We start from the raw sequence: 25,772 nt of genomic DNA, 5'->3' as shown, positions 1-25,772 counted from the left end.
GTAATATTAGGAAAATAGTCATTACTTTACGAGAAAAAAGTCATAGTATTATGAGAATAAAATAATAATTTAACGAGAAAAAAAAGTTGTAATATTACGAGAATATAGTCAGAATTTTACGAGAAAAAAGAAAATAACACGTAAAATTATTACTTTATAATATTATGACTTTATTCTCATAATACTACGACATTTTGCTCTTAAACTAATGACTTTATTCTCGTAATATTACAACTTTTTTCTTGTAAACTTCTGACTTTATTCTCGTAATATTATGACTTTATTCTTGAAATCTCAGATTTATTTTTCTTCCTCAATGTGGCCCTATACTCCGTCGTACCATAAACCTACAACAATGATAAATAAAAATGAAAATGTAAACAAAAAACAGTTATTCATTTCCATTTTTATAAATCCACAGGGAGCCACTGGAGAGGATCTGAAGGGCCGCATGTGGCTCCAGAGCCACAGGTTGCAGACCCCTGCTTTAGGTATAGTGATACATTTCGGTATTAGGCCGAAAGGTCACATTATATGGAAGTGGTGGTAGGTACTCTCGGCACTTCGGTACCTGAAAGGCAAATTTCAGGGCAGAAGTAACACACTGTCCTCAATGACTGTTATGGTCTGCTGCCATCTAATGGACAAAATGAGCAATTTGTACAATAATACTGTAGTACTTATTAGTTTTAATTCTAACTAACTAATTACATTATTTTAAAAATTATCTTTGTTATTTTTTCTGTAACTTTACCTCTAAGGGTGGGAAGAAGGCTGGTCCTGTCTCTGTGTGGGAGTGGGAGGCGATGTGTATGTGTGTATTTATGTATGTACATATTAAATGTAAGATATCATTTTTTTTTGTATTATGGCACCGGTGTTATGTTTTATTATGTTTGTTATGCTATGTTTGGAAAATAAGGAATAATAAAACGAATTTTCCAAAATGAGCAATTTGTTTTCAGTTCATGAAGCAGTTTGACAATCAAACACAACAGAAAATTCAATCACAAATGTATTTACTACATGCATTTACATAGTATTACAGCATATTTTTTGACAAAAGGCTTTGAAAATTTAATGATAAAATGGGCTAAAAAGATAAAGTAGTGATATTAAAGTACTCAGCGAGTTTTAAGTGTTATGGCATTTTCTCTTAACAAATAGTGCTAAAAGTATACATGTATTGGTGTGTGTGTGTGTGTGTGTGTTTAGATGCTTGTCAATCATTTCTGCGGTCCATTAGCTAAAAGTTAATATATTATCGATAATACAACAACCCACAAAAAAAAATATCAACTATAAAAACAATATGATAAAACACATCAGATAAAAAGGAGCATTGGTAGTAACAAAATGAAGCTATACAGTTACATGCAATGCAGTTCTACCAGAGTATATGAAAACAGTCTGGTGCACTGGATAGAGCAAAAGCAGTTCATATATACAGTGCAAAAAGTGCTACAGTGGTTTCATTATGCTAGCTGGTGCATTATAAATAAGCTAAAATAGTACACTATACCCACTGAAGTCATAATAATTATACTGAAAGCATTGTACAGTGTCTTAATATTATGATAAATTCCATAAACGTTTGTCTGATGGCTGTTTTTTCCTATTTAATATTGATTTTACATTTGAGATACACTATTGTGTTTTTATTTCTGAATAGACACACACATGGAATATGGATTTTAAAGTAAATTTTAACTAAAGCATGGTGGTGAGAGTAAGTGGAGGATGGCTTTCAAACAATAAAGGATAATAGAAAAGAAAACATCATACAACTCAGTTATATTCAAAGTGTTATCACTGCATATTCTTAATTGTATAGGCACAGGAAATGTATTCAAAACATCCAGAAAAATACGCAAAACAGTCCAGTGTATAATATCCAATTTTATCTCTGCAGTGTGCGTAAATAAATGCAACTCCTTCTCAGCTTTATGATCGAGCCAGTAAAATGAATTTCCATCGCTGAAGCAGCGTTTGAGTCGCCTCTTAGCTGAGATTTATCATTTTAGAGAAATGATTGGGCACGCACCTGAAATGATGTATGCCATTTATTGCCTCGCCAGCATTCTGTCCAGTTAGCAAAATACAATGTAAGCTTTTCCAGTGTTTCTAGAAATATTGTCAGTGTTTCCACTATGAGATGCTAAGAGCTGTCAGTGTTTCTACACGTTCATGTCCAGTGATTTGTTTACTTTCCAGTCTTATCGCACGTCTTCCAGTGAATCTGCTAAAATGAGTATGACTTGTAACAATTTGATGTTTCATTCAATGTCACAATTGAGAGAGAAATACTACTGAGTATTTCCTTCTCTGTAAAGTAGTCAGATGCCGCATGAGGAGACAGCAGACCGTCTAGTCGACTGCAGCAGCCTCAGACATAATGCTCCTCTGTAGAGACCCAGGTGCCAGTGTGCACTACTGAGGTATATTTTCAGTGCGAGCTGCAACCATTCACTGAGCAGAAGCCAATGATCTTCTCTCTCTCCAGTGTATCAAACTATTGAAAAGTGGTTTTGTTTTCAGTTGATACTGGTTTCAGTGTACATACAGATTCATTGTATTTTAAAAAAAAAGAAACATAAATGTGTGCAGTGTCATGTATAGTATCTCATCCTGGACTTCATTGAGAAACTTGAATTCTGATTATAAAAAGTATTTATGGCTCGTATTAAGTATGGACTTGGTGATCGTTAATAAAAATGAGCTATAAACTGATCATGGACTCAGTTAACAGTGATCTAAAACATTTTCAGTAAAACTCCAGTGATCACAGCACAAAGAGATGTCTTAATGCATATACTGTACATACGGAGGGGATTACAGTGGGGACAGTGGTTTATAGTTTGTACTGTATGAATATCTTTTAAGATAATGTACAATAATGAGACAAAGCCCTATCCTATCACAACAGGAACAACACAAAATGGAACCACAAAAGAAAAACGTGGTGTATTGTAAAGGCACCGGGACACGTCGTCTTCCTTCTCACACACAGCTGCTTCGGATGAGGAAATGGTAGTCAGAGTATGATGAGGTTTCTCCCTCAGTGGCACAGATCACTTCACTCTGTCAATGAAAAGCATGTGGAGGTAAAAATCAAGAATCAGTCATTGACTTTATTCAAACCAGGGTTATTATTGTAAACTACAACTGGAACTAAAATGAAAATAAACAGTGAAAAATATTGTTAGTAAACTGAAACTAAATAATTTAAGAAAAAAACTAAACTGAAATGATATTTCTTGGTTAAAAAAATAATAAAAATAAAATAAAAATGCATGTATTTCAGTTTTAGTTTTTCAGCCATAATGTATCACTACCAAAAAAAACAGATGGCATGAATTTCCGTCAACTCTCGTGACGCTGAACCACAGAAATTGAACGGACTTGACATTCGAGGAGACAGCGCTATGCCGCAATTGCTTCACATCGGACACTGAAGTAGCGCAAAGATTAAACATTAAACATTAAGGCCATTCTTATTAGGGCTGACCCGAATGCTTCGAAGCTTCGACCATTGCCATGGTAATCAACCTCCGAATAAGTATTCCAATGCTTTGTTTTTTGTTTATGTTATGTAAAACAGTATGTAAGTTTGTAATAATAAAGTATAAATCCCCAAATAGCCCATGAAATAAGGAACAATCAAAAAAACATTTTTAATTATTCATATTCAACATTAATTATCATAAGTTATTTTCAGACGGATATCGCTGTTTGTCCTGTGTACAGTAGTGCAGCAGCGTCACTGTCCCAGGCACTTAAACGGAGGAGATGGAGACAGACAGACAGGAGAACATGTCAGCCTGCTGCCTTTGAATATTTCTCATCGAGGCTTTGAAGCCCAAAAACTGGTATTCAGGACAGCCCTAATTCCTATACAGTTCTCCAACCATATATTTTGTATGTATATGTAGCTACTTACTTCTGAGACATTATACCTGGCCCTAACAACATCAAACTAATACTAAACACTACATGAACTAAAATTAATTCATAAAAAAACTAAAATTACATAAAAAGGCAAAAATAAAATAAAATAAAAACTAGTTGAAACGTCTAAACTGTTATAACCTTGATTCAAACTAAGTAGTAGAATAATTGGATCAAACAGTAGAGAGGAACGACGCAGCGCCGGAAAGCCCCTCATATTTTGGAGGCCATGTTTACTCACCGACAGGGAGACACGGAAGTGATAGGTGATGTCCTGGAAGGACAGCACGGGCACCGACCACACGTGATGAGTCCCCTTAGAGACAAAAGTATCAGGCATATAATGAGTCAGTAAATAAGCAGTTTGCAGTTCCCTCGGGGAAATAAGTTTTGATAAATAATAATGCTTGTTTAACATACTTTTAGTGGTAAAAAATGACAAAAGAAAAAACTATGTTTTGATTATATGATGGATCATGATTATCAATGATATACCTTTGTTGATGTACTCTGTCCACCATAGAGCTCTGTCTCCGTGTGGTTGGGACATAAACGTCCCTTGGTGGCTCCACATTGTCGTACCCACACGTTGTTCATAGACCTGTAATGAATCAAATACGCTTCATGTCTCTTTATGTGGCCTACAGCTGAAACGTTGGTTTTCAGTTGCAAAGGTTACACTTTGTTTTGTGGATCTATTATTTCCTAATAATCTTTTGAATGTAATTTAGAACTTATGATATCATTTAATGAATGATTAGTGCTACATTACACAGTTCTTTACAGGAAACCTCCCTGGAAATTAGTAGAAATTTAGGGACCCGCAAAGTAAAGCATTACCATTGCATGCGTGCAGTTATGTAGACAGTGTGATGTTTGTATACTCACGTCATGTGCAAAGTGATATGTGAGATGGAGGAATTTCTTTTTCCATGGAGTGATACTGTGTAGCTGGAGTCGACATAAAGAGTATCAGCTTTAAGCATTAAGACCTGAATTCATACTGTAATTGTGTAAACGAGCGACAAATCAAAGGAGAAACCGGAATAAATGAGCGGAGACACATAATAAATGCAGATACTTCCATACAGGGCTTTGAAAATTAAGTAAATCACAAGCTATGGCCTTCATAATCATCTCAGGTGGACTTTGGGAAACTTTGGAACAAGGAGTAATTCAGTGGTCTCCACCACCATCATCATCATTAGTGAATATCTTTTGGAAGAATGGTCTTCATCCCTCCAGTAGAGTTCAGAGACTTGGAAAAGGACACTTTATGTTGCTTTTTCCTTTAATTTGTCACCCATCTGTACAATGTCAACTCAAGGCTAGTACAACTTTGAAGTATATACCTGCAGCTTTCAGGTCTTGCGCAACTTTGTGTTGTGATTTCTTGGTTTGTCTCCACGATATGTAGACTAGTCAGAGAGGGAGCTGACCTTCCTCCTGCAAAAAGTAAAAAAAAGCAGAACTATGAGCACCCATACTGTAGCATTCCACTGTACAGTATGTAGATAAGCTTTGTTTGCTGTTGTCAAACACGTGGCTTTACTGTGTTTACATACTGCATATTATATGTACGAAGAAAGTGTCATGTCTGGGCTGTGTTGGTGGATTTACCCTTTGTGTGAAGGCTGCGTTGTCTGCGTGGCAGTGTCGGCTGACCTGGGGGCAGACGGTTGGTGGATCCCAGTCCGCCTTGGTCTGTAGGTGCCGGCCTTTTGGACTTGGCAAAGTACTGAGGTGCTGAGGTGTGAGTCAGACGGTTTCTGTTGCGGCCGTCCTTGTCCATCGGTCTGGACTTGGCCTTCTTGCTTATAGTACCTGGTGTGGGAACCGGGCTGCCTAAATCTAGAGAAGGAAGACAGTTAACCTGCATCCAAGACAAATGTACTGTACAGTACAGGAGAACATCTCATATGTACTGACTTACCTGGTGTGGATTGGTTGTTATTCAATACCAAAGCTGTTTCTGATTGGTTGTTTAGGGTTGTAGTTGAACAGCAAGCTGCAGGATTTGTGAGAGAATGAGAGAATCAGATCTCAGTAAAATACACTTTTATTCACTATGCCTATATGAGTGAACTTGTTGATTGCTGAACCAAACTTAGTTAGGTGGTCAGTCGCTCCACTCACCTGGTGCAGGGGTGGTGGACAGTGGAGTATATGGACTCTTGCGTGAGGATCCCAGTGCAGCTCTGGACCTGCACCAATCAGATTGCAGTACAGGAGGTCAAGGGCATGCTTTATGCCTACTTAACACTACACGACTTTAGCCCTGATTTTCTGCAGAGGCAAATTGGCGTTGGCTTGCCACTCGCACATCGGTGTTCGAGCATCTCGGCTCCTGTCTTTGTTGTGCGAGCGGCGAGCCAACGCCAATTTGCCTCTGATCTCATTGACTACAGCGCGAGACACGGGTTGAGAGGAAACCTGAGGGAGGAGGGGTCGCCTGTAACAATAGGAACTTATTGTATGTGTTGCATTTGCAACATGAAGCAAAGTTATTGTTGCATTTAGGGGGAATAAATAGTAAAAAAGAGTGTGGAAATTGGTGGAAACAGGCTATTTTGTAAACACGCGCCAACAACAACATCAGCAATGTGTCTCGCGTATTGTATCACATCATTTACCGTGTATTTCTCGCGTGTGTTTTCGTGACAAAACATAGTTTGGAGACCTCATCGGGGGGTGAAAGATCTTGTAGTGTGTGTGTGACCCCCTGTCGCCGGTCAGTCATGTAGTGTGAAAACCACAACGACTTCAAGACTCATGATTACAAGACATCAAGTTATGTAGTGTGAACAGAACTGCGATCTGTCGGCTTTGAAAGTCTTGTAGTGGGAACTTTGCTTTAGGTAAAATAATGATGCATTCAAAACCCAATTCATTTAATGGTGTTTAGATACGTGACTCATGACCTCCTTTCATACAGGAACAAAGAAACACCCAACTAAGCAATCAAAGATAAGACTGAAAGAGTAGATCAGACAATGAAACAATGAAGTAGCAAGAAAGGCAGGTGTTGAAAGCGTACCATGGGCAGACAGGAGGACAGAAAGTTACAGTGGCAGTGAAGATGGGCATCCAAGAGACGTAGAGAACACAGGAAGGAACATGGCTACAGAAAGCAGGAGCAGATTTTATAGAAAGACATTAATGAAGAAGTGGAAAATTGATTTATTTCACTATAAAGTTTGACTTTCTCCCTCAACAGCACGTACCCATCTTTCTCTGTGACGTCTCCTCTGTGGTGAAGAGTCAACACATAAAGGACGGACATGGAAATGACACTGTCGGAAGACAAGAACAGATCCAATACATCATCATCATGTCACTACTGCACGCAGATGAAGCAACAACTCCCTCCCTTAACACATTTAGCTCAGTCTAACCTGAAGGCCATGACAATGACCAGCGCCAGGATGGTTCCCTGCATGAACCTCTGGCTGATGCAGCCTTGATCTGGAGTCGGACTCTGCAATAAAAACACATAGATTACATTAAAGTTCCTGCTGTTCACTTATAACACTGTTTAAATACGTAATTATGAACACAGACCTTGCTCCCTGGTTTGACTGGTTTCTTCCTGAGAGGGCCACTTCCTGTTCTGCTGAAATAACTCCCTGATTGGCTACATGGACGAGAAAAACAAAAGAAATCTATTCATTATTTTCTAATCATACAATATTATCTCTGACAATGTGTAACACCAGCCCGTTCTCATTCCCAGGGCGTAAAATACTGAGGCTTTGTCACGCTTTGTCATCGGCGAGTGATACCAACGCACAAGGCACCCTTTAGCGCCTTTAGGAAACCAGGCTTTCAATTAACCACAATGTAAACCCATCCATGACAATACAAAGCGCTCAGAGAAAATGCTCCGGGAGTGTGGTGGTGACATACTGTAGTTTAAAAAGGCAAAAGACACACACCGGGTGGGCGGGACGGGCCCAACAATCACAGGGCTTTTATCCAGGAGACCCCTGTTCTTGTTCAGCGCCTTAAGCTTCACTTTCACGTTACACTCAGCTGTTCGTTCATGTCCCATGTTCACAACCTTAAGTCTCATTTTCACTTCACAAACATAGAAACTTTAAGCCCGACTATGTTGTTTTCCTAAACTAAGTGATTTTGTTTAATTCACATCGTTGCGCACGTGTTTACTGCGACTGAAAAGTGACGCCAAGGGGTTTGACAAAGCTTGAGTATTTGAGGAGTTGGGGTGAGAACCTGTTGGCAACACCCGCCTTGAAGCCTAAATTTGAGGTGACTTCTTCTCATTGCTCTCACCTGACGGTGCCTCCGCTCACGGTGCTCTTCATGCTGTCTAGACGACGCAGCTTGGCCAGTTTGCGGCTCCAGCGCTCCAGTTCGTCTATACGAGTCTCCAGGTTGTCTGTCAGCTTGCACAGCTCCTTCACCGCTCCCACGTTCTCCATGAAGATACGGTCCTTTGAAATAAAAGGGAGAGCTGTTAGTGTGTGTCTGTAAGTTATGTCTGTTTGCACTGTATGTGTTTTCATTATTACCTTGTTGACCACTAATAGTTTGGGGATAGTTTCTCCATTGCTGCACGAGAAATCGCCCCCCTCCTTCACTGCTTCAGGCAGAATCTGCTGAACCTCTTGAGCGATCACTCCTGCAGGAGGATATAACAGGTGGTCAAGTGAAAAAGAGCATGCGAAAGCATGACGGCATGCACAGATACAGGACATGCTTGCATAACAATGCACATGGAGAAAAAGATACATCAAATATTAAGTATTAAGGGAACTTTCACAAGCCAACATTAAGTCCATTTTAATCTAACTCTGGTGCGGTTCGTTTGGGCAGTTGTGAACGCAGTAATCGCACTCTGGCTGCCTGTGTGGGCATTTGCTGAGATGGACACAGGTAAACGACGGTTAACATGAGTGGGAGAGGACTGACCTGGACCTCTGCAGAAGTCCGATGTTTACTTAACATCTGGGCTGGAGACAACATACAGAATATGCGAAATAAAGTCCACAAAAATAGTGACGTTTATAAAGTCATTCAAGATAAACTGAAAGAAGGGGGATTTGTGCGCACAGTAGATCAGTGCCGAGTCAAAGTGAAAAAACCTTGAGAGCAATATTTCAAAGTCCACGATTCCCTGCATAGAAGTGGCAGCTCTCGAGACGAAAAATATATATTTGCTCCTTTGTACACGCCCCTCAGCAAATAATTTTTTTTATTTGGTCCGCTTTAATTTGTGCACTGTGAAACCAAACTAAAACAGAAAACAAACCAAAAGTATCGATTTCACTTTGAGTCGGACTAGCCAAACGGAACTACGGCTTGTGAAAGCGCCCGACGAGGATGACATGATGTACAGTGTACAAAGAAATGGAGATGATGGCGGCAAACATTTAAATGTGTTATTTATGAAGTTGTTACCAGTCTCTGAAGTGGTCTCTATGCCCACGGTGGCAGCAAACTCAGGCTTGTATTGATAATGGACCAGCCTCATCTGAGAAATCCGTTTCAAATTGTCTGTGGTGTTGACCTACACACAGACAGAATGACAGTGACGTCCATGCAGATGGTGTGAAAACACAATGTTCATGTTGCAGATGACAAATGCTCGGATCAAGTTCAATGAAAAGACAAAACTCAGAGTTAAACTGCACAGTCAGCTGTGCTGAGCATAGGCGCTTGGATGACATGATTCATGATGACAAGCACACGAGGCGCACAATGACACACTGACAGTTTGGAAACACACACACACACACACACACACACACACACACACACTCACTACATGCACAAACACACACCCATATACATACACACACACACACACACACACACACACACACACACACACACACACACACACACACACACACACTCACTACATGCACAAACACACACCCATATACATACACACTGAGTGTCATGCTGACCTCCTGGACATTTTCTTTGGTCCTGATGTCAGACGGGTGCACCAGGGAGCCCATGACCTTCAGGTTGCCATGGATAACCATGGCCTCGTCCGGCCGGTCGGTGTTGACACCGACTCTCCCGTGGTGGTAGACTGAGTCTGGCAGTTGGCCGCGCTGCCACAGCACCTCGTTGTCACTTTCAAACTGGCCTGGGTTGGATGCCTGTAGCAGAGAGACAAAGAAGAAGGAGGACAGATAAACAGTAGTTCAGATGTTTCTAAAAGATATGCCAAAAAAAGATCCAAATAATTACAATATATTTAAAGGAATAGGTCAACATATTGGAAAGTATGAGTTAGAGAGTTAAATGAGAAGAAAGATAAAACTCTTCCAGACAACCCATGGAGACTTCAGGAGGTGACCGTCACTGCTCCCAGTTAAAGGACCGGTCTGTAACAATTAGGGGAATCTATTAACAGAAACTAAATATAATATTCATAACTATGTTTTCTTTAGTGTTTAATCACCTGAAACTAAGAATCGTTGTGTTTTTGTTAGCTTCGAATGAGCCCTTCATATCTACATAGGGAGCGGGTCCTCTTCACGGAGTCCGCCATGTTGCACCGCCATTTTTCTACAGTAGCCCAGAACGGATTGGGCCAGAGTCAACAACGTTACTCGCTCCCGTCGCCGCTCTCTCTCTTGCTTCACCACTCATACAGACACTCTATGCGCTGGCTCTGCTCCAAATGACCCACACTACTTTTACAACAACTGGCCCTAGATAGGTCCTTTCGCGTTTTCGTGTCGGCCGACGTAGTTCTTCTACATGCTTGGGAGAGGCTTCAGTTAGTTGCAATCTCAACCTCACCTCTAGGTACCGCCAGATCCTACACACTGCACCTTTAAGACATAGTCTAACACGTAGCCCCCCATAAAACAACCACAATTTGGTACCCTTTTTTGTTGTGAACTTTAGGGGTGCTGTTAAGCAGATTTTGTGGTTTTGTTTTGTTGGACGACAGGCTAGCTGCCCCCCCGTGTTTCCAGTCTTCATGCTAAGCTAAGCTAACCAGCTGCTGGTTCCAGCCACATATTTACCGTACAGATATGAGGCAAGGAAGCAAATTAACGACATAACTACGTCAACGAGCCCTTGAACAACACTTCAATGGCTACTCGCCGACAATGTAGCTGGCTATGATGGCTGTTTTGTTGCTTTTTTCGCTCGTAGTGTGAATGTAGCATTAGATGTAAAGGCTTGAGTTGACATTAGACCTTATAGCTTAGTCAGTGTTTACTGAATAAACAAAATTATTCACTAAATTGTGGTCTCATGTAAGCTCATTAACCAAAAGTAAAAATTTTTTTTTATATCTTTCAAATAGCTCTAATACTTCTTAAGTTCATGCAGTTAACTATACACTGTAATTCCATGTTTTACACATCTGGAGTAAGTACAATGCCATCGCTGTTCAGTGAAAAACATTTATCTCTGTATTTCTTTTTTTTTTATCAACTGTACGGTCAAATGTTCCTTTATGGGTTAAGAAAATGATCTTAATAAAACAAGGTTGTTTATCTTAGCTCACGAAAGGTTGACGTTTTGAGGATACATGGTTATCACAGCACAGCTTACTGTGTATATCGGAGCGTACAGTAAGAGTGCTTGGGATCACAGCCACGCAGATAAAAGGAATGGAAAGACAGACGATGGAGAGGATGTTGAGATCAACACAGTGATTCTGAAGTGCAGAAAGGTGTGTAAAGTAGACCAAAGGGGTCACATTCACAAGGGATATGATTGTTGTAGGAGGTAGACAGACATGGCCAGACGTTACCCTGACGATGATCCTCTCAGATGCTTGGGCAGCCACAGTGTAGCTCTGACTGTGGGACTGAGCATGCAGCGCCACCACCAGCATGAAATACCTGCCAGGACAAAAAAAACGTGATGTGACTACTGGAGCTTCGACGGGATCACAGGGACTCATATGTTTACATGTGATGGCACTTCTTTCACCTTTGGTCAGGGTTTGGTTTGCCCTTCTTCCTCATGTTATTTGCCGTGGTCTCGCTGAAGTGGAGCCGCCCCACTGTGACCTTGGTGACCTGCTCTGAGGGCAGGGTGACCCTGGGAGAAACAAAATCACTAACTCATTATGCAAAATCCTTCTACAGCTGTTCTACAGCTGTTTTGTGAATGTATCTTTTAAAGTGGTGTTCAGACTCACATCACTGGCTTAAATGGTCTCTTGCTGCGGTCAGACTGTGACTGCTCCACACTGATAGACTGATTCACGGCCTCCACCTGCCAATAAACAGAGAAATAAAATAAGAAACTAAACACTGTAGAGCTAATTATCTGTAAAGCTGATGTCATATTCACTATTTTGCCTCCGCGCACCTTTACTCCGTTGAGTTTGAGATAGAAGCAGTCGATGGGCTGCAGGCCATCACTCGTCTTGATGTACTTGGGATCTCCCAGCATGCCTACGTAGACTGTGACCTGGAAATGATTCTTCTTCTGGCAAACAAAAGCGTCATCAGCCAAGGAGAAGTTGAAGCCCTTGTCAGCATCGACACGGTAGGTTGGCATTGGACTAAAGACAGGGAGAGAGATTGAATAATGTGAATAAGAAGATTGCATTTGTTGTAAGAAAAGTGGAAAAACTGCTGCATAATGCAGCGTTATCACCAGGGGGAGACTCTTGACTTTATTACAGGAGGCTTCCATATGTTTTTAGGTCCAAACCCTCAGAGAAATACACATACGGACGGAGCACTTGTAATGCATGTAATCTGGTAGAAAGAAGAAATGGACAATATTTTATAATCTATTGGTGCCCTCAAATGGGGTCGTGTTTACCGTGTTCACGAGAAGAGCCCATATGAACGCCCCCCTCTTGTGGTATTCATGACTCTTGTGGTATTCATGACCTCATAAGTGGAAAGTTTCTGAAGGCTTCAGAGTTCACGACTTGTGACGTGTTTGTTTACGTTGTCAGACATGACGGAAGGCCGTGGAAGTTAATTTTTCAGTGCATAATAAGTTAATATATTGTAATTTTAGTCGTATATTGTTTTTCTTTGTAATTTTATAATAGCTATGAGGAAAATGTTGATATTCCCAACAACCTCATCTTTTTCCTCTGTCATTATGCTTTTGCATTTACTGCATTAGCAGCACAATTGTTAGCCTCTGTGACTTCTAGACGCCGCCAGTAACGTCAATATTGCCGTTGCTTAGCAGCGGTTTGCTCACGCACTTGAACGTCAAGCATATTGTGTACACGACTTCCCGTGTTGTAAACACAAGCTCACGAGTTTCATTTGAAGGCACCATATGTGGGGAGCTAATATGGAGAGATCCCTATTATTTTATTGTGAAGACATTTTTATGTGAATAAACTGTGACTGTCAAAGTTAACGCGATAATAATGCGTTCACGTTCATTTGTTTTAACGCCAATAATTTCTTCAATGTATTAATGCAACTTGCGATTTTTAATTAACCTCTTAGAAATTCGTCGGCCTTTCGGAGGTTGTAGCACGCTCAGTTTTAACGCTAGAGTGAGATACATATGATGGCATCACTTAAACTATAAAACCTAACAAATCCATTGGTACCAACCACATCACACTAGCTTGGAAATAAATAATGCTCCAAACTTGCACTTAATTTAAGCGAGGAAAAACTGGCATGGCCATTTCCAAAGAGGTCCCTTGACCTCTGACCTCAAGATATGTGAATGAAAATGGGTTCTATGGGTACCCACAAGTCTCCCCTTTACAGACATGCCCACTTTATGATAATCACATGCAGTTTGGGGCAAGTCATAGTCAAGTCAGCACACTGACACACTGACAGCTGTTGTTGCCTGTTGGGCTGCAGTTTGCCATGTTATGATTGGAGCATATTTTTATGCTAAATGCAGTACCTGTGAGGGTTTATGGACAATATTTGTCATTGTTTTGTGTTGGTAATTGATTTCCAATAATAAATATATACATACATTTGCATAAAGCAAGCATATGTGCCCACTCTCATAGTATTAAATAGTTGAGCAATCTCCCTTTAATTTTGAACAGATAGAAAATGTGAGATTAATTTGTGATTAATCAGGATTAACTCTAGACAATCATGCGATTAATCACGATTAAATATTTTAATTGATTGACAGCCCTATAATAAACGTCTCCTCATAGGCCCCTGGGCCTCAGGCTTACCATTTGTTTTGCCATTACGTTACGACACTGAGGACTGAGATCTTCTGAAAGACTTAATAAATCTAATTTACTGTTAAACCAATGAAAACCCTCTGTGCCTTGACGTAAGTGTAGTGTGCTAAAAGTTGTGATGGGCAACCAGGTGGTTTTGATAACATATCTGAAAGGTCTTGTGTGTTCATTTTAACCTTCCTCCCTAGCTATACTTTTTTCTTTTTTGGCATTGCAAAAGCACAAGTAGGTGTACACTAATTTCTCCCTTTACCCCCTCCTCACGATGTCTTTCTAAGCCGAAACCCTGCGCTTGTTCACTCCCCCGCACAGCTCACCTCTGAGGAATTTGTAGACCTCTGCAACCCTGCTATTCCTTTGCCACTCCCGCTGTATACTTTGTTGAATTATTTATTTAACCAATTATAACCTCTTTCATTTTGGCTGTCCGCAGAGTACTTTCAGATCAAAATAAAGACCTCAAGACGTACAGATATGCCAAAATAAATTCCACCCACAGCTCTTTGCAGTTTGCGTCATACAGTGGTGTCCACTTGTTCTGCTGGTGCGGCTGCCACTTAATGCACTGATAGTTTGGGTCCATGTAGGAGTTGTCTGCATCCGACATTAAACCTGCGGGCAAACAGATCAGCAATTAAAGCAAGATAGAACAACGCTGAGGACGAGGAGAAAAATGCCTGCCTACCTGGTTCTTGTTTGATGATACCTGTGAGGATTTGGGAATTGATGGAGCTGTTGGGAGAGTCAGAGTGCTTCCTCTTCTTGGCTTGGTGAGCAGGTACGCCGCTGTGTGAGGAAATGGAAACAGTTAAAACGTTGCACACATTATTACTCTTTCCCATCGTTCCTTCTGCTCCATACAAACTGGACAGCACAACCCTCTCTCCCTCCTGTATACATCTTCATCATGACTCACTCTTGCCCCTGAGGATGCTGCAGCAGCTGATGGAGCATCTGAGTCTGCTGCATGTCTCCACTTCCGCTTGTGGCTGGACCAATGGGATACTGCGATATCATGGGCTCAGGCTTCAGGTACATGTCCCGATGCATGCTGGGATAGTGCCCGTGTGGTGGGAGGGGTGGCGTTGGAGTCATGTGACACATGTTCTCTGGTGTCATGGTCCTGATCATGTGAGGATCTAAAAGACACAACAGAGAAGGACATAATGTCTACGTGATTATACATACTGTTTTACATTTGATCACACACAGGATGCAGACTGATCCATCCGTTCTGCATTTCAGACTGCAGTTTATCCTACTTCCTTCTAAACTCTGCTAAAGGTATTTTCCATTGTTTCAAACTAGAGAACTGGAAGGATGCCCATCAGATTACACTCATCCACACCTTTTTAGTAATGGGCAAGACCAATACAGGTGTGTGAGCGGCAAGAAGTACGTAATGACTTTGAGTACTGCTGTTGTTCAACTTATGTTGTTAGTTGTTAGTTTCCAGACCAATTATGTAAACTATTGATTAAAGTGGCAGTAGGAAGAATATTTTTGGCATCATTGAGCAAAAATTCCACAATAACCTTTCAGCATATTGTAATTCAAGTGTTCTGAGAAATAAACTTCTGCACCTCGTCATGGCTCTGTTTTAAGGCTTTAAAAAATCTAGCTCGTGACGGGAGACTTTGGCCAATCACATGTAGTTTCAGAGAGAGAGCGTTCCTATTGGCTGTTCATTCAACGGAGGCAGCTGTCAATCAATTGTGAACTCCAATCAAACGGTCAAACTATTAATACGATTAAATATGAAATAATCTGTTACTGTAATGCCTATTTCTCATCTCATGTTTTCAGAACCAACTTTTTAAATCATATTTGCTCCATTTCTACCCACTGCAGCTTTAATTAATAATTATTATAATATTACTAACCGAGTTACTAAACTATATGTGTGTCCTTTTCACTGCTGCTTTAATAAATGACAGATACACAGTGCATTCAATATATTGATTGGTTTGCACATGAACTTCTTATTGTCTTTATGCTCTGTTCAAATAAAGTGATGAGTAATCGATATTGATTTGACCCACATACACCTTCATCTACTTCAGTGGCTTCCTCTGACTCTGTCTGAATGCAGTCTACAGATTAAAGCACCATTTCTGTTTGTTCTCTTTTGTGAGTGCCGTTTGTCTCATTCTTTCTACACATTGTTAGCAGGGAGAGGAAGAAGACGTGCTACTTACCATTCACCTGCTGAGGAGAGTACGGCTCTGAGCTGGAGTCTGGGGGGGACTCAGGTAGTGTCCTAAAAAAAAAAAACAGTAGGCAGTAGATGTTATATTCACAAAAACAGTAATATTCGACTTCCAAATCCTTAAAGAAATACCATGCTTGAAGTTAAGAAGTCCTCCTTTGTGTATTCTTCTTATTTTCTAACCTGCCATTATATTTAAGGGAGAAACTCTCCTTTGGGATCAGAGTGAGTGTAGACGTTCTTTACACAAGATTGTGTGCGTCAGGATGTAATTTGACTCTCTCTCTGTCTGTTATCAGTCTCCCTCCCCCTCTTGACCAGCTAGTGTTTTATTTGTACAAATAAAGCTTAATCAAGTACTGATTGCATAATGGGCCCGTAGTAGGGTGTGTGTATGGTTTCGTTGTACGCTTTTAAAAAAATAAACTCCGTCATCTGCTGGAACTTCTGCCTGATTTTAAAATGTGAGTTACGGCAGCATCTTGAACATTCCTAAGTATCAACTCATATACTTTCTCCTTGGTATTGTGCTCACCCTGGAGCGTAGTGGCCCCTGTGCTCACTGTGCTCAGGCTTGACGTGAGCCTGCTGTTGCTGCTGCTGGTGTTGGTGGTGCTGCTGCTGCTGCTGCTGCTGCTGCTGCTGCTGCTGCTGCTGCTGCTGCTGTCCCAGGCAGAGGTAGTTTTGTCGGAGGCCCAGGGACGGACCTGGGGGGTAGGCGTTCTGACAGTTAGGAGGCCCAGGCGGAGGGGCTCCTTGGCGCAGTGGAATAGGGGGGCTCACACCACACACCAACCCCCCAGAGGAGGACACTCCTGCCTGGGGAGATGAGTAATTTGGTCCTGGGGTGCTGTGGACCTCTGAGAAACAGCTGTGAAATAGAAGAAGAAGACGAAAAAAGGGATTAGCCTTATCAGAAAAAACAAATTCCTTTGTAACGACATGATCTGATTCGGTTGGTGCGTGTTGTTTTGACGTTGCCGGGTTGGTTTGGAGTCCCTACTGACATGTCAGTGCTATCGTCCTCCTTGCTGATGTACTCTTCCAGGATACTGGTGTCGATGTTGGCTGGCTCCAGAGAACTGATAATATCATGACCTGTGGTGAAGGGAGGGTCGGGAACACAGAGGGGAGATGGAGAGCATCTGGGAATTAGCAATGGGAGCAACTCCATACACAATAGCTCTAGTTCCAACATAAGCTTATGTTGAAACAATTCCCTATAAGACTATCTAATAACAGTTTGTTTATCATTTGTATCTCGTTCTGCATACTCCTGATTACATTGTATTTATATCAGAAACATGCACAATCTTTTGCTGAACACATAATCAAGATCATGTAAAGAAGAAGAGCTCTGATTTGCTTTCTTTTCTTTTTTTAAGAGTATATATATTTATTTCTGATTCGCTTTCTACGAATTTAAAGATTAAGGTTACAGGAGTGACCAACAGTCTAAATATGTGTTAGTAGTCAACATTACAGATCACATACTGATGATCCAGTGCCTCTAGTTGCTTACACACATCGACTGGAATCACTCCAGTTGACGGCTACTATTTTGCACCTCAGCTGCCTTTCCCCATTAAAAAAAGAATCACAGTTAACTAATAATAATTATAAAATTACTAACCGAGTTACTAAACTATATCTGCTGTCCCCCTTTTCTTTATTTACTACAATTGACATCTATCTATTCTTCTCATCATGTGTGGCGTGATTTAAAATAGGAAGATGCTATTAGCACCCAGGTGTCAGTAGCCAACAATACTATTTGGAGCTGATCCAGGCACACATTAGATAGTGTATGTGTATATGTACTGTAAGTATATTTTTTAGGGCTGTCAAAGTTAACGTTATAATAACGCGTTATCGCAAATATGTTTTAACGCCACTTATTTCTTTAACACATTAACGCAAGTTGTGATTTTTAGGTTGTAGCGGGCATCATATTGCATCACGTGAAATGTCAAGAAGGAGGTTAAATAACGCTCCGACATAGGCTGAATTTTGGCGAGGAAAAACTGTCATGGCTTTTTTTAAAGGGGTCCCTTGACCCCTGACCTCTAGATATGTGAATGAAAATGGGTTCTATGGGTACCCACGAGTCTCCCCTTTACAGACATGCAGTTTTGGGGCAAGTCATAGTCAAGTCAGCACACTGACACACTGACAGCTGTTGTTGCCTGTTGGGCTGCAGTTTGCCATGTTATGATTTGAGCATATTATTTTATGCTAAATGCAGTCCTGTGAGGGTTTCTGGACAATATGTGTCATTGTTTTGTGTTGTTAATTGATTTCCAATAATAAATATATACATACATTTGCATAAAGCAAGAATATTTTCCCACTCCCATGCTGATAAGAGTATTAAATACTTGACAAATCTCCCTTTAAGGTACATTTTGAACAGATTAAAAATGTGTAATAATTTGGGATTAATCGCAATTAACTATGGACCACCATACGATTTTTCCTAACCTAACCTCACCAAACTGTGACTGAAAACTGAAAATAATAATTTAAAAACAGAAAACAATAAGTGTAAAAGTAAGCCTCAAAGGGATCAAACCCCCAGTTGCATGGGTGAAAGTCCTGAGTTTGACCTATTTATCCACCACAACCTACACCTTGCATATTACTGGGTGTAAATAGCCGAATAGCTGCTGTGTGACTATTCTCACCCAGGTGCAAATAGACACTCTGTTTAAAATATTGTTATATAGTGATAAAGCATATATATTAGTAATTTCATAATTCCCTTATGCTCCCCTTACTTCACCCCCAGGGTCACTTTCACCCTTTGATAGCCAAAGCCTCACAAATCCCAAACACATGACCCCACTTAATCTGTAAAACACCAACATGCAGAACAAGCACTTGCTTATGCATATATTTAGAAAAGACTAAATCACTTTATATAAACCAGCCTTCCCTATTGCACTCAGAGCATTCGACTCAAACGTGACATGAGAGAAAGTGATGCATTTTCTCCAAAGCGGTCACAGACTGTGGATGCTGGAAACAGAGTGAGTGAGAGAGGAGAGGGGGAGCAGGACGGAGGGGGTGAAGAAGAGGGTAAGGACCTGGTATATAGTGGGTGGGCAGGCAACCGCAGTCGTTCTCCTTTTCTTTTTTCTCTTTCTCTCTCACACGCACACGCACACACACACACGCACGCGCGCGCGCACACACACACACACACACACACACACACACACACACACACACACACACACACACACTCACACTCACACTCACTCTGATAGATTAAGCAGCTACTCAGTTGGGAATGTAAGGAATTTTTGTGTTAGCATTGGAAAAAATTCTTCTTTTCCCTCTTTTTTTTGTCTTCCACTAATGCTTCACTCTTCATCAAAAAACGCAACTGAAATGTCACTTACTAGTATTATTGTCACAGTTGCTCTCCCAACGCTCTCCACACATTGCTACTGTTCACCATCAAATGATTTAATGGACCATATTATCTCAGGAATAATATGCGCTTTGTCCTATCCAAGCGCAGAGTTGACAGCATAAACAACCTTACAACCTTCAATCATTAAACCCACAAACCAAACCACTTGTCTCCAACCAATTCAATAAAAAAACATCCAAATTATATTTTCTAACATTATAAATCCGCACGTTACCATGTTTTTGGACAACTAAGCGTGTTTACACCGAGTCTGTCTTTCTTCACTGGATAGAAACAGATGGTTAATGTCTCTTAATACGTGCCAGTGCGAGGGGAGAAAACCAGGATGGTTCCCCCTAAATAAGATCCAGATGTGCACCCCACCCATATAGGCAGTAAATTTAAGCTGGCAGGCCTGATAACGAAAAATAGAGAGATGGAGGGAGAGGGGAGGGGAGATAGATTGAGGCTGAGGAGAGCGAGTAGGGGGTGGGGGGGGCAAGAAAGACAGAATACAAGTTTGATGTCCAAGGATGGAGTGATAGAGGGGAAAACCTACAAGAAAGACTGAGGAGAAGACATGAAACAGGTCTGTAATCAAGAGGTGTCCAAGAACGAGCGCAGTGAGTTCAAGTCAAGAGTGGCAGAAGTTCAAGACCTTGATCAAAAATCAAGTTCTCTCCCAAGACCTAGATGTGTATATCCAATATGTTTGATTTTTAATTAGCTGCTATATACCCTTTCACAAAAATTTGGTAAAGTAAGACATAGCTATACTTGGAAACAATTTCTGTTAAACAGCTCCGAATAGCGATGTACTATCAGGCTGAGCCCTTTAAGAAAAATTTGTGATTTTGGGCAATATACAGTACATACATTGACTTGACTTGAGTATCCTACTGGAAACAACAGACATTCAAAACAATAATTTAAATAACTTAAAATTGATTTTTTTTTGCCCACTTGGGGGCAGCAGAAACACGTTGTGAACACAACACTGACATATCATCACATTTTTGTGCTCCTCAATTACATTATAAATATATCATTGTCAATGTAGACACACTGAAGGCACGCTCAAAAGCAACAGTGACGCTGTCGTGGCCCGCAAGTGTTCCCAAACGCCTATTATCCAGGACGCGACGGCTGTGCTCCGAGATAAAAAAATAGATATCTTTTCTTTCTTCCATAATTATAAGTCTATGGTAAATATATGAAGGAAAAGTTAATTATTTTGGCGCAGGGCTACTCAGAGCTTTATCATCTGTCCCATGAACTATTTTACTTGCTTCACCATTTCTGTCACAACATCCGGTTGAAAGGTCAGTCAAACTGACACAGAGAAATCAAGTATTAAAGTTACTGTGAGGGATTGACAGTGCTGGAAATTAGTACTAAATAGTAAATAGTAAAAAAGTACTGATGAATGTAAGTCCAATGGATAACTCTCTTTTAGCTCTACTCTCTGCTGATGGAAATATCTTTCTCTTTAGCCGCTAAACATCAGACAGATAAACAATGAGCTGAAACTCTCTATAAAGCTCCAGAAAGCCGAGGGGAGCTGCAATTTCAAGTGATAATTTTCAACAATCACTACTATTACTACTATTGTTTTCACATTGTCATTTCATTGTTATAGCAAAAAATATTACTTATATTACGGATTACTTATCCGTTCAAAGATTGGGGCATGAGACAATAAATGTTTCAGATGTCCATGTTACACCTTTAAACATTTATCTAAATAAATTTTCAGTGGAATAACAGTAGCATTTACACTTAACAATTAACACTTTCTACTATCAGATAAGAATATATTGTAATCACACACTGAAGCATAAAAACAAAAGGTAATCGTATTTGTAGCCTGATTTATAGATCATGCTGCTGCTATATTAAGTTATATTACTGAAAACGACTGAACTGAAAAAAGCCCAGTTAGGTGAGCTGATCACTGTGTGGAGGCAAAGTTAACACTGAAAGTAGGTAACAGGAAGTTAACAGGTTAACAGTAGGTTTGGTGCCTCTTGAAAATACTTTCACCACCTTTTTAACAATCTACAAACAAAAGAGTTTTTGCCTTTACGGTGTGACATGTCATATTTGTAAAGGAAAGTTATGGGTAACATTGCCATTAAATGCTATTCTTGTGCAGGTAAAGAATAACAGAAACATCAATTAAGTAACTGTAACCTCTAAATCAGTGAATCAGTAAAGTTTAAATTGCCGTAAACTGGATGTGTAAATTCCCCCGCCCTCCATGTTTGTCTCTGTCCAGCTGTGTTCAACAAGGAACAGTGAAATGATTGTCAGTACAACTTCGATACAGACTGGTCTTTTGAGAGATTAGGGGCTGAGAGGGGAGTGTGTGTCTGTATGTGTGTGTGTGTATGCCTGTAATACGCGTGCATGTGTGTGTTTGTTTGTGTGTGTGTTTTATGCCACCATTTCAATGCCTGGGTTGTCAGCAGAGTAATCATCTAAAATGAACACAAACAGAGGACTAAGTGTGTGAGCGCCCATTAAACATGATTTCACTTAAATCAGTCAATCTAATGCATATATATATATATATATATATATATATATATATAATAAATGTCCTCTTTCTGTAGAGTTGTGCAAACTATTGTTAAGGCAACGGACAGGCAAGGAAACAAAATTAAAGGAACATAAAAGCTGAACAAAACTGATGTTACGCTGTTACATTTTGCGTCCAAATGAGATTTGTACGTGTGTGTTAATAATTAAACACTTTGAGAGGAGGAACAAAGTCCATCTGATTATCAAACAGTTGGACCAGAATGAACTTGGCTGCACACCCACAACACATACTGTGCAGACAGTGAATACACTTTCTAATTTAACATCAGATTACATACTGAACCAATAATAAAAAAAAGTTTTACCAAATGAAAATGGATGTTTGTAGAATCATTCGAGGTACTATATAAGAGGTAGATGTACAGTAAATTAACGGGTAACATTAGTCTATATCTCAATGCACTTTTGGTGATAATTTTCACAAAAATCTATTAAAAATAACCTGGCGGATCTTGGTAATGTCAATATAATCAATAAACACCAACAAGCAATCTCTCAGTTGTTCTACAAGATGCTGCACAGTCTAAGAATATATGGATTGTGCCTACAATGGACAATTTAACACACATACATACAGACACAAATATGAAAAGGACATGTGTCAAATCTACACTAGAAAGTGTTAGACAGCTCTGACTGAGAGTTACAGAACTTCTCTATTTGTTTACAAGACAGGGTAACTGGTAAAAGAGTGAAGAGCATCGCTATGACACAGATATTGATTAAGAAGTGAATACGAACAGAAAGCCCCTCATCAGGTAGGGACTGATAAATCACAGCTATAAAGAGAAGCAGAGCGGACAGAGCGGCAGAGTACCTGCGCGTAGCCAAAGCATGTTGATGTCCTTGAGATGAAAGCACCTGAAACAGAAGATGAGAAGAACAATTCCTCTCTAATTTTTCACATGTTTCCCTACTCGGGCTGAAAGAACTTTCTTCTGTAGACCAGAGTCGCAGATCAGGATCAAAAAATGTGTGTGTGTGTGCATACGTGCATGCCTATGTGCAAAAGCATATGTGTGCGAGTGTGTGTGAGAAAGGCTCGGAGAGTGTTATAATGAGGATTATTTCCCAAGTCATGAGAAAGGGCTGTACCAGGCTACCACACACAGCCCTTGTCGCACACAAGCACTGGTCGCACCGGCGGACCGGGCTCAAGAGATTACAGGAGTGACAAGGCTGGGACCGAGACACGGAGCGAGGCTGGACAAAACAAAAAAAAACGAAACGCTGCGAGTGTGAGGTTGAGTTTGTGGGTCAGCACTAGACAGAATTGCAGAGCATGGCAAGAGGGAGACGACGCAAGAAGATGAAGACGACATCGAAGAGGAAAAAGCAGAGGAGGGTATAAAGGAAAAAGAGGCATATTGAGGAATAGAAATAAGAAGATGTAGAGTAAGAAGAAGAAGAAGAAGAGGAGAAAGTGTGCTTGGGTTATAATATAAGATGACATTCAGGATGCAGACAAACATCCCCTTACATGTTTTTTCCCATAACAGCCTCTCTTTAAGTTATTACACACACACATATGAAGACAAAAAAGTGAATGAATCTCTTGAAGTCCAGTTCAACCACAAACAACATGCCCCGGCTGAGGATTACTCAGTTTGGCAGTCAGCACTGATGGGAGTGAGGCACAACAATGAAAAATAAAACCTACTCATAAGCACTGTAAGCCTGGCTGCTCAAAAACAATACATTCCTTTAACTGCAATTCACTGTTAAACCTGTAAATCACAGGAACCGTCCGCTCCGCTTCACACAGGTTTTCCAAGATGGAAAACGGCCTCCTCGTCCATGATTCACAACTACCGTGGGAGTACTAGCGGGACTTAATAGGAATTTTGATATAGTAACACGTGTGATGAGTTGTTCATCTTTTAAGGGCAATATAGGAGTAAGAGCGTGATTAGCTGACCTTCAGACTCAGATGGTTAGGAGGTGAATATGGTCTGTTTTTATTTCTGGCAGATACACTTAAATATAAAATAAAACAACTGAGGTAATAAATCAAGTTAGAAGTAGGGTCATTTTCTCATAGACTATACAATCAGACTTCTTTTTGAAACCAGAGGAGTCGCCCCCTGCTGGCTATTAAAAAAAATGCCATGTTAAAGCGTGATTTATGCTTGTCGCATCCGCGAGGGTCACAAGCATCCACACGGCGTAAGTGACGTCAAACCATCAGTCACGGGCCTTCGCGGGGGTTCCGTGTGGCAGGTTCTCGCCAGTCCGCGTACATCTAAATTTTTCTAACTACACGGATGGGCGGCAAAACTGGAGAACTTTGAGGAGCTTTGAGAATGTCTGTTTGCCGCGAGGAGAAACCCACACAAAGTATAAAAGATCCAAACGTTTGCTTGTAACGATTCCACGTCACCTCATGTCCTTGCGGCCGTCCTTGCAGAAAGCATAACCGAAGCTTTAGGCACTTCCGCATTGGCTTCACTTTTCAGGCCCGGAGGTTGCCCACTGGTTGAAACATTAGTCTGTTTGTACTATTAAAGGCTGCAAATCAATCAGTGTGCTCCGGCCCCCTTTATTCCCTTGAAATATCTTGACAACTATTGGATGAAATTTGGTACAAATATTTCTGATCCCCAGAGGATGAATCCTCCTGACTTTAGTGATTTCTTAATGTTTCCATCTAGAGGTCAAATGTCTTGCTACTGAATGGATTGCCATGAAATTTGGTACAGACATTCATGTCCACCCTCTGGATGAACTGTAACAGCCTTGGTGATCCTCTGACATCTAGCGCCACCATCGGGTCAATACTTTGTCCAATACTTCGGTTTATGACCAAATTGCGTTAATGAACATCAATGACATTCCCTCAGCCTCAGCTGTACTTTCTTTTGCACTAAATTAGCAAATGTTAATATGCTAACATACTGAAGATACTTAAGATGGTGAACATGGTGAACATTATAGCATTTTAAAATTGTCATTATGAGCATGTTAGTATTGTAGGTAGCCAAAATGTGTATTTAGCCTGTGTCGTTTATTATTATCATTTGTTTAGGCTGCACACATTCTTTTTGATTAGCATCACTTCCGGTAATTGGCACAAGGGTGTGGTTTCACTTGATTTTACCTGTTCACTTGGACCGCGAGATTTAGACAAAGAGGGTCAGTTAGGCTCCGACACTTTCTGTTGACCATCACCTACTTTAGTTATTCCACTTAAGTGCTTGTAATTCTCTTCATTTAATAAACAAATATGGACGTATGGATTTCTTTGAACGAGTCACAGTTAAGAGCCTACTTAGCCTCTTAGCGGCTTTTTGATTAATAGTCAATCGATTCGACTAACAGATTCATCTTCAGCTACTTCGACAATCATTAAAGTCATCTTTTTGTAGCAAAACAGACAAAATACATCGGTTCCAGCTTCTCAATTGTAAGGATGTGCTGGTATCTTTGTCTTTTGTGGTTGT

General features: G+C 40.5%; 1 protein-coding gene across 8 annotated transcripts in view; it reads right to left on the bottom strand.

The window, feature by feature from the left end:
* Positions 1-1,002: 1,002 nt before the first annotated feature.
* myrf (myelin regulatory factor) overlaps positions 1,003-25,772 on the bottom strand; it is a 32,520-nt gene continuing 7,750 nt past the window's right edge. The window contains exons 3-29 of one of the 8 annotated variants that reach the window (XM_074632730.1): positions 23,150-23,193; positions 17,318-17,408; positions 16,846-17,181; positions 16,300-16,361; positions 15,018-15,240; positions 14,787-14,887; positions 14,599-14,713; positions 12,268-12,463; positions 12,095-12,171; positions 11,884-12,012; positions 11,687-11,792; positions 9,882-10,082; positions 9,370-9,478; positions 8,481-8,590; positions 8,242-8,402; positions 7,510-7,582; positions 7,344-7,426; positions 7,173-7,241; positions 6,986-7,069; positions 6,085-6,152; positions 5,882-5,956; positions 5,569-5,799; positions 5,301-5,394; positions 4,837-4,899; positions 4,444-4,549; positions 4,190-4,264; positions 1,003-3,081 (exon numbers count right to left, since the gene is read on the bottom strand). In XM_074632730.1, coding sequence (XP_074488831.1) covers positions 3,001-3,081; positions 4,190-4,264; positions 4,444-4,549; positions 4,837-4,899; positions 5,301-5,394; positions 5,569-5,799; positions 5,882-5,956; positions 6,085-6,152; positions 6,986-7,069; positions 7,173-7,241; positions 7,344-7,426; positions 7,510-7,582; positions 8,242-8,402; positions 8,481-8,590; positions 9,370-9,478; positions 9,882-10,082; positions 11,687-11,792; positions 11,884-12,012; positions 12,095-12,171; positions 12,268-12,463; positions 14,599-14,713; positions 14,787-14,887; positions 15,018-15,240; positions 16,300-16,361; positions 16,846-17,181; positions 17,318-17,408; positions 23,150-23,168 — 3,138 coding nt within the window. In that variant the 5' untranslated portion in view covers positions 23,169-23,193 and the 3' untranslated portion in view covers positions 1,003-3,000. The remainder of the gene's footprint in view (positions 3,082-4,189; positions 4,265-4,443; positions 4,550-4,836; positions 4,900-5,300; positions 5,395-5,568; positions 5,800-5,881; positions 5,957-6,084; positions 6,153-6,985; positions 7,070-7,172; positions 7,242-7,343; positions 7,427-7,509; positions 7,583-8,241; positions 8,403-8,480; positions 8,591-9,369; positions 9,479-9,881; positions 10,083-11,686; positions 11,793-11,883; positions 12,013-12,094; positions 12,172-12,267; positions 12,464-14,598; positions 14,714-14,786; positions 14,888-15,017; positions 15,241-16,299; positions 16,362-16,845; positions 17,182-17,317; positions 17,409-23,149; positions 23,194-25,772) is intronic. The other 7 variants (XM_074632725.1, XM_074632727.1, XM_074632728.1 and 4 more) reach the window with 7 other exon arrangements.

The sequence above is a fragment of the Sebastes fasciatus genome, chromosome 4 (assembly GCF_043250625.1).
Source record: "Sebastes fasciatus isolate fSebFas1 chromosome 4, fSebFas1.pri, whole genome shotgun sequence".
Taxonomy (NCBI): Eukaryota; Metazoa; Chordata; class Actinopteri; order Perciformes; family Sebastidae; genus Sebastes; species Sebastes fasciatus.
The sequence above is the reverse complement of the archived record's forward strand: the minus strand, read 5'-3'. Positions and strand labels throughout refer to the sequence as shown.